Source organism: Brassica rapa, chromosome A07, assembly GCF_000309985.2.
Source record: "Brassica rapa cultivar Chiifu-401-42 chromosome A07, CAAS_Brap_v3.01, whole genome shotgun sequence".
Taxonomy (NCBI): Eukaryota; Viridiplantae; Streptophyta; class Magnoliopsida; order Brassicales; family Brassicaceae; genus Brassica; species Brassica rapa.
The window spans coordinates 2,713,238-2,722,632 of NC_024801.2; the positions used below are offsets into that span (position 1 = coordinate 2,713,238).

The 9,395-nt window shown below is 31.5% G+C and overlaps 1 protein-coding gene across 1 annotated transcript; it reads left to right on the forward strand.

The window, feature by feature from the left end:
* The first annotated feature begins 7,470 nt into the window (after nt 1-7,470).
* On the forward strand, nt 7,471-9,395 carry LOC103845953 (protein HIGH ARSENIC CONTENT 1, mitochondrial). Its single transcript, XM_009122870.3, has 6 exons — nt 7,471-7,908; nt 8,000-8,080; nt 8,184-8,257; nt 8,347-8,417; nt 8,899-8,952; nt 9,056-9,395. The coding sequence occupies exons 1-6, from the start codon at nt 7,754-7,756 to the stop codon at nt 9,176-9,178; spliced, it is 558 nt and encodes a 185-aa protein (XP_009121118.2). The 5' UTR covers nt 7,471-7,753; the 3' UTR covers nt 9,179-9,395.

Sequence of the window (9,395 nt, forward strand, 5' to 3'; positions counted from 1 at the left end):
TAAATTATATCGTCTTAAAAGTGAGAAATAGTTAGTCATAAATATGATACATTTCTAAAAAAGAATAATATTTTTCTTAATATGTATATAAACACCTAAACATATATCTTTTCAAAATAGATAAGATAATATTTAATTTTTTAAAAAAAATTGAATTATTTTAAATATAATGTTTAGCCGGTAATTTATATATTTAATGGACAACTCTTTGCATCTAATAATTACAAAACTATTTTTTATATTTTATATATCAAATTTACAAATGAAATATTAAAATAATTTTAAACTGAAAATGAAATGGAGACTGTAAGTAAATGAATTAATAATAGAGTAGTTATACTTTTTATTTTTAAAGGCTTAAAATTTTAATATATATATTATAATAAAGTTAGTACTGAATAAAAGATTTCAAAATCTAAATATGTATATTATCATATTATGGTTTACAGTAAGCTATTTTGATACTTTCTATCCAGTATTATAGTAGTTATTAATTAGAGTTTAGGATTTTATTTTAATTTATATTAAGTAAAACAGTTATACAGAATTGAAGGTATAGAACAATACTTTAAATATAGTTAAAATTCTATTATTACTTTTTACATATGTAGTTTTTATATACCTTAAAGCATCAGTATATTTTAACATCTCTTAATTAAATAAATAGTAGGTAACTCTCTAGTGATCATGCATGTAATTTTACTCTGATTTTTTAGAAGTATGAAAAATGAATTTCTAAAATAATATTATGTTATTATTTTAATAAAATATATCTAGTTTATGTATAAAACATTCTAGATTAATTATCCAGTTAATTATCTCAAGAATTGACGTAAATAAAAAAGTAACCTCTCAGGTAATATTTTTATATAGAAATTTCATGTACATTAGATTAATATTATTTACTATTATAGTCAACATAAATATTTAAAATAAGATATTTATAGATGACATATTTAATAGGAAAATTGCATGGTATCAGGTTCAAACAAATAATAATTTATTGGATAACTGAGGAAAGGTGACTGCGATATTCAACGAATTTTATGTCTTATATATCAAAGCACCTTTTGCATCTACTGGTTTAATCTCTTCATCCTTTGTTCTTTGTTTTTTTTTCTACTCTCAAAGATTTTGTTTATCAATTAAATTGTTCACATATTTCTCCGCATCTTAAATCGAATCAATTGGAACTTGAAACCTGACCTTTTCTTAATCTCCTTTGCCGATGTTACACTCTTCTACACTATCGATGATTTCATTTGCTATGTGGTCAATGTCGCTACCTATAGAATTCTCTGATTTATTATCACCATTGATGATCGATGTCGTCTATGTATCGTCTTAGCTGTCTCTTTTATTTTTAACACTTGAATGTTTGTATCGCCATGTATGAAAAAGAGAAGGAGGTGAAGAAGATGGACTCGGGAACTATAGTATATTTGGTGAAAGGAAGTTATAGTATAGTATGTGTTTTAATGCATCTGTTTATGTAAGGTCACTATAGTATTTCAAATATAGTTTTCATTTTTTTAAAGTGGAACAATATGTTATTTTTTCAAATTTGATAGTTCTCTTCTCTTTAAATTTGTATGATTGCTTCTGATATGAAATTCATTTTGTTTGAATGTTGGACAAAGGTTAGAATTTTAATTCATGAACGTATTTTTCATCAACAAAGACTTTTATTTTTTCTCCTACTATTTTATATTAATGCTCAATCAATGTAAATAGAATGGACTATCTTTTCTATATTATTTATATAGCGTTCATAGTATGTCTTAAACATAAAAACAAAATATCAATGGCCAATACATAGTCAAATTTGGATACTGGATTGCTCAGAACCTGTTGAAGCAAGGAGAGGAAAAGGAAATACTAGAGCCAAGTATCACTAAACTTCAAGCCTTTGCTTGGAAGTTACGATTATTAGGAAAATATGTAGTTTTGTCCTATATAAAGAGTTCTCATGGAGAGATGTAACATCAAAGAAAAACACATTCAGAGGTTTAGTTTTGAGAGAGTTTCTAAATCTAATTAGAAATGCAAGTTCTTATAATCTTTGTGTTTGTGCAACTTTAATTGGTATCAGAAACTAAATCTTTGTGTTTCTAAAACTAAAGTTTAGTTGCACAAACATTAAAGTCCCACATTGCACAAACCCATCAAACTCAACTTTAATTGTTATTGTCTCCCATGTTTTGATCGAGTTATAACTCCTCTTGTAAACGATCTTCGAAACCTGGAGCTCTGATACCAATTAAAGTTGCACAAACGAACTAGCACTTCTTATTAAATTTAGAAACTCTCTCAAAACTAAATCTTTCAATGTGGTTCTCTTGATGGAACATCTCTCCATAAGAACTATTTATATAGGACTAGAGATGGCAAAAGAAGAACCTGCCCGCGGGCCAGGCCCGTGTGAACTTGCTTCGGGTCGGGATTGGGTTCTAAGACACAGGCCCGAATTTTAAGCGGGCCTTGCGGGTAAGGCTTGTGCGGTTTTGGGCCAGACGCGGGATTGGCTCGATGTGTACCGCGGGACGCGCGGGGCTCCGCCAAAGACGATCTCCTCCAGCTCGATCGGTGAGAGAGATGGCGATTGGAAAGCCGATCTCTTCTAGCTCTCACCATGAGAGAAATGGCTTCTCCTCTTCTTTGATCCGTCACTAAGCTCCACTTCTCTATGCATGTTCTTCATCTTCTCGTTTGATCCATCTCTCATCTCTTCGCTGTTTCAGCTTAATTCTTTTCTTTTGAGCCACGATTCAAGAACTAAGGGCCTTTTGATGTTGCTGATGAACATCAATGCATTCAGGTAAGGATAAAGTTTTCGATTACATGTTCTTTTGCTCATTACCGTGATTTAATTTGTAAGGACAGATAAAAATTCATTCCCTAATTCTTTATTGTGGATTACATGATCTTCAGTGAAAGAAGAACAAGATATTGGGTCTGTTTTGTCTCTAATCAACCGGCTACACAATGACCAATCGTGTAAGTTGTCCTGTCTCATTGTTATCTCTTATCAAACAGCTTCTTATCGAGAATATATGGAGCTTCTTTTGCGATGTTTGCGTGAACAAGAATATTGTTGTTTGTTCTCATCTTTTGCGATGTCTGCGTGAACAAAGAATATTGATGTTTGTTTTTATACTCTGTTTTCGCTCTGTTCGGTCTTGATATTGAAATCAGAAGTATGTTCGGCCTGTTGTTTCTTAATGTCCTTATCATATAAACTCAAGTGATTTTAGTCATCTATTTTCTAAAACTTTTTCTTTATAATGACATGTGGTGAGTGGGGGATTGTATTATGATCAAGGAGGAGAACGATATGAGAATGCAAAGGACACTTCACACTTGCATTCCGATCTATAAGGCAAAGGACCTCAGGTTAGTCTCTGTTCTATTTTTTTTTATGTCGTCTCCAGTTCTTATGATAAGAGCTGATAGAATTTAGATACTTGGTTACTAGTACATAGATCTCTTTGTTTCTTGTGTTGTTGTGTTCTTGTGTTCTTATAGCTGATAGAATTTAGGTAATAGGTTACTAGTACATAGATCTTTTTGTTTCTTGTGTTGTTGTGTTCTTCTGTTCTTATAGCTGATAGAATTTAGGTAATAGGTTACTACTTACTAGTACTTGATCGTCTATGCGTGGATGGTTGCTTGTTCTTGATCGTCTCTTACATATGATATGGTTGCTTGCTCTTGATTGTTTAGTTTGAAAGATAATACTCACAGGTTTGGTGATTTGCCAGCAATGGCTTGTGATCTGCTTAGCATTCCGATCACAACAGTGGCTTCAGAATCCTCCTTTAGCATCGGTTCGAGAGTTCTGAACAAATACAGGAGCCGTCTACTTCCCAAAAATGTGCAGGCTCTGATATGTAGTAGGAATTGGCTAAAAGGATTCGAAGCTTATGAACATGGTAAATTATTCACTTTGTTATATATTTTAGGGTGTCATGTTCTTTAAATTTAATTAACTTCGATTTTTAATATCTACAGAAGATGAAATGGATGGTGAAGAAGAGATAGTTGAAGTTGAAGAAGAAGAAACTTGATTTTTATTTTGATCTGGTGTTTTTTTTTTATTCGCATTATGGATTTTGTGGCGCTCTTTTTCCCTTGTCGGGTTTTGTCCCAATGGGTTTTCTCGATAAGGTTTTTACCGAGGCCACGTTACATTGTTTGGATTTTGTTTGGGTGTTCATTTACATTACTTGGATATGATTACTTAGATTTGGTGTTGTTACTTAATGTCATTCTTATGCATACACATCAGTGCATACGCATCAAAGATTATTTCTGTTTTAGTTTCTTGTTGATACTACATGCCATTCAACACAAGAATAATGTTTTCCCGATAAGGTTCAATATGTTTGTATTGAACACAAGAGTAATGTTATGTAAGATACGTAGAGATGAAACGTATGATAGAGGTTCATATACTTCTTTTGTTGATCTGTATGACTGTATCGAGAAGCATTGACTCAAAAGCTATAGTTAAGCATCAAATGAGACGTTCAACTTCTGGATGGTGACCCGCGGGCCTACCCGCAAAGACCTGTGCACTAGGCGGGGCGGGATTGGACATTGCTTCTCGATACCGCATCCCGCGGCGGGCCAGCCCGCTGTGACCCGACTGAACTTGAGCCCGTGGCGGGGCGGGCCATTTGGTTGCGGGTGGGCTCGTTTGCCATCTCTATAATAGGACGAAGCTACATCTTTTCCTAATAATAATATGGAAACATTTCTAAGCTTGATATGTTTTTTTTTTCCTTAACCCATTAAACTTCACTTTAATGAGTTAACTTGCTTCTCAAGTTAATTGGAATTGTCCAACATTCTCCCCCTTAATTCCAACTTGAAACTTAGTTATGTTTATCTTCTAAACTCCGATGAACTTGCGCATTGCTTCGAACTTGATCCTTTCCAATGGTTAAGTGAGTATGTCTGCCTTCTTCTCCACTCCAGGTACGTGCTTAACTTCGATCAAGTTGAACTCCACACTTTCTCGAATGAAATGGTACTTCGAGAGTATGTGTTTGCTTCTACAGTGAAACACCGGGTTCTTGGTGAGGGTTATTGCTGACTTGTTGTCTATCTTCAACACGACCTTCTTGTCTTCTTTGTTCATGATCTCGACCATCAACTCCTTCCCGAGGTCTGACATCTCAAATCTTCTTGACATATCATCTTTGAATTTCTTGATAACGTTGAGCGAAGTCCCTGTTATAAACAAGTCATCAACGTATATAGCTATGATCAGAAGCTCCCCTTTCTCTTTCTTTTGATATACCACAGGTTCCTTGGTGCACTTCGTGAATTTCATCTCCTTGGGAACATGGTCGAGTTTGATGTTCCAAGCTCTCAGAGCAACTGGTGCAAACAACTGGTTCTTCTTCATCGCAAGACCTTTATCACGTCCTTGAGAATTGTTATTGTCTCGAAACCTGGAGCTCTGATACCAATTAAAGTTGTACAAACACAAAGATTATAAAAGAGAAAAAGACTAGAATAGCACTAAACCAAGTTTATGTTCCCAAAGTAGCACTCAAGGCTCAAAGTCACAAAAATAGGTTTCATTAAAGAGGTAAATATACACTTATACCCCTTGGGTTAATTAATCCAAACCTTAGGGTTTAGAGTTAAGGGGTGGGGTTTTGGAATTAGGGTTTAAAATTTTATAAAAAAAAAATACTAAAATAAAAATAAAAATTTTAAAAACAGTTTCAAAAAGTATTTTTAAATTATAAAAAAAAAATTTGAAAAAAAAAAATTAAAAAAAAAAAAATTTGAAAAAAAAAATTATAAAAATTTCGAATCTGAAAACATATAATCTGAAACTATAAAAAAAAAAATCTTTTTTTTCATTTTTTTTATTTTTATTTTATTTATTTTTATTTATTTTTGTTTGTTTATTTAATTTTAAACCAAGGGTATTAGGGATATTTTACCCTTTAATGAATGTCATTTTTGTGACTTTCTCCTTCTGGTGCTATTTTTGAGACATAAACTTCAAAATGTGCTATTATTGACAATTGCCCATTATAAAAACTAGCACTTCTTATTAGATTTAGAAAGGGTTTTTAGTAATTAAACCCCTCAACTAAAGATGAATCGTAAAAAAAACCCTCAACTAAAAATCCTGTGAAATAAACCCTCAACTTTAGTTCCGTTAACATATGTTACCCTCCGTTTAAAAAACCGTGACGGAGGGTGACATATGTTAACGGTTTATAAGTTGAGGGTTTATAATGTTGAAAACTTAGTTGAGGGTTTTTTTTACGATTCAAAAATAGTTGAGGGGTTTTATCACTAAAAGTCATTAAAGGGTTTTTAAGTTATTTATTATTCATTTATACATTGTTTTAGATTGATTTGTAAGCCTTTAAAACTAATGTATATTATTAATACATTAATCTATTATAAAATTAATTTATACATTTTAAATTAATAATTTTCAACACGATTTACAACTTATTATAACTTCAAAATATTAAATTATTTGATATTTGGCAATAGTGATATAAAAAAAATTGTGGGTTTATATCGTCATTTTCAAATATCAAATAATTGAAAGTTTCTAAGTTATATTAAATCTTAAGTAGTGTTGAGGATAATTCATCCATGAAGTCAATCTTTCTATTTGGAGTATGACGTACTTTTTCTTATTTTCATAATTTTCGTCATCAGACTCATACTTTCCTATTTTCCTATATTGTTCTTGATTTATTGTATTACTTTATGTTTCAAATATATTATTGATCAAGAAAATAAAAATATAATGTAGTTATTCAGAAATCAATGATAATAAAAATAATCATGCATTATTTTGGAGGGGGGAGAAGTATGAACCGGATGACAGAAATCATGAAAAAAAGAAAAAGTGCGTCATACTCTAAATAGAAAGATTGACTTCATGGATGAATTATCTCGACACTACTTAAGACTTAATATAACTTAGAAACTTTCAATTATTTCATATTTGACAATGACGATATAAACACACAAATTTTTTTATATCACTATTTCCAAATATCAAATAATTTAATATTTCAAAGTTATAATAAGTTGTAAGTAGTGTTAAAAATTATTAATTTAAGATGTATAAATTAATATACAAATATATTAATGTATTAAAATTTATAAATTAGTTTTAAAAGCTTATAAATCTTAAAACAATGTATAAATGATAATAAATAATTTAATAATATTTAATGACTTTTAGTGATAAAACCCCTCAACTAAAGATGAATCGTGAAAAAAACCCTCAACTAAAAATCCAGTGAAATAAACCCTCAACTTATAAACCGTTAACATATGTCACCCTCCGTCACGGTTTTTTAAACGGAGGGTAACATATGTTAACGGAACTAAAGTTGAGGGTTTATTTCACAGGATTTTTAGTTGAGGGTTTTTTTTACGATTCATCTTTAGTTGAGGGGTTTAATTACTAAAAACCCATTTAGAAACTATCTCAAAACTAAACCTCTCAATATGTTTCTCTTTATGAAACATCTCTCCATAAGAACTCTTTTGAAGGAACGATACCGGTACAAGAGGACCGAAGCAAACCATTGACGTAGAATCACCAACCAAAAGAGAGACCAGGTAAGGCTGAAACCTTTTGTGGTTCTTAATTTGTACGCCTTAGACACTAATCGTGAGATCCGCGTCATGAAAATAAAAAAATAGTTGGTCAACTTATTTGTTACACTTTATAATTGAATAAATTAACATATACATGATCAAGTTGTATAATTTTAAGCCGTACTCTTTTAAGTCGTATTCATATGTTCTTTCTTCAACCTTTATCATATCAGAAGAAGACCCCCACAAAAGAAGATCTAACAAGACATCTCTTCAAGGCTTTCCCATGGAGAAAACAAACACAAAGACGTGAGAATAAAATCAAATCTCTATCCTAAGTATGTATATGCTCATATATCTTTCTTGAGTCTTAGATTTCTGTTGTCTCATTTTTGTACAGTTTTGAGGATGTTGAAAGTGTTGATGTCTATACAGCAAAAGGTTTGCTTACCATTGGCCATCATAGATATCTCGATGTTAGGTAAGTATAAAATATATATTATTTCATTTTATCCTTCTCTAATACATGTTTTATATTATAATTATGTATAAAAATAATTTTTGATCTTTATGGGTGATTTTAGGACAAACGAAGAATTCGCAAAGAGCCACTTTGATGATGCCTTGAATATACCTTACATGTTCAAAACAGATGAAGGTAATTTTTGAAAATTTTGCAGAATGCCATATTGCAAAAATTCTGACAATAAAATTTTAAAAAGAAAAACTATTGTGAATGGTTTGTAGGTAGGATTGTAAATCCGGATTTCCTTCCGCAAGTGGCATCGGTTTGCAAGAAAGATGACAATCTGATCGTGGTAAGCTTCGCTTAATCATGAGTTCATGACTATTTTTTGCTATCAAATATTGGATTTAGATTTTTTAGTTAAGATAATTTTATATCTGATATTTTTGATAAAAAGTGTGTGGTCTTAGACTTTATTTTACAAGATTAGGAAACCCCCAGAAATATAAACCCAACTTTTAGAGGGAAAATTAACAAAAAAGAGAGAAGGCAATGCTTATTTCATTGAAATTGATCAATTTACAAATGAAGAATTTGCCTCTGTTTGTAAAAAACATTTTCAAAATGGACATTAGGATCAAAACAATATAATGGCTTACACCGATAGATGCAAAAGAAAATGGAAAATGTAATAAGTGATGACTGGTTATGTATTCGATAGAAATTGATGTTAAGATTGATTTCTAGGGATATTTCTTGGAATACAGTTCTTATGAAGTATCCTATAGATACTCTAAAATCATCTAAAATGTTCCTAATACTATTTTTTTAAGGCTTGTAATTCTGGAGGAAGAGCAACTCGTGCTTGCGTCGATCTTCTCAATGCGGTGAGTCAATTCCACAACAATATATACAATTTTTTTTATATACACAAATAATCATCGTACTTATATAAGTTATATTATATATTCGTATATCAATACTCTGCAGGGGTACGAGCATGTGGCTAACATGGAGGGAGGATACTCGGCTTGGGTTGACGCTGGTTTCGCCGGCGATAAACCTGCCGCGGAGCTCAAGACCGCTTGCAAGTTCCGCCCTAAGGACAACTAAACCAGCCCAGTCTTGTTATAATTCACTAAAACATCTCTATCTTTTATATATAATCGGCTTGATGCAAAAATATTTGAAAGTGCTGTTGTGGTGTTGTATTAAGTTTGTCTCGAGCTCGATGAAGCTGTTTGCATGGAGTGTTACATTGGGCATGTTCATTTGTCTATCAATCTGGAAGGAGATAATATTAAATTATTAATGTTTGTTTTGTGTTAAA

Excerpts from the sequence above, each read along its gene's own strand:
- LOC103845953 (XM_009122870.3), top strand. The coding sequence starts at position 7,754 with ATGATCAAGTTGTATAATTTTAAGCCGTACTCTTTTAAGTCGTATTCA. Across the intron at positions 8,081-8,183 it reads CATAGATATCTCGATGTTAG|GACAAACGAAGAATTCGCAA; the intron begins GTAAGTATAAAA and ends GGGTGATTTTAG. Across the intron at positions 8,258-8,346 it reads CATGTTCAAAACAGATGAAG|GTAGGATTGTAAATCCGGAT; the intron begins GTAATTTTTGAA and ends AATGGTTTGTAG.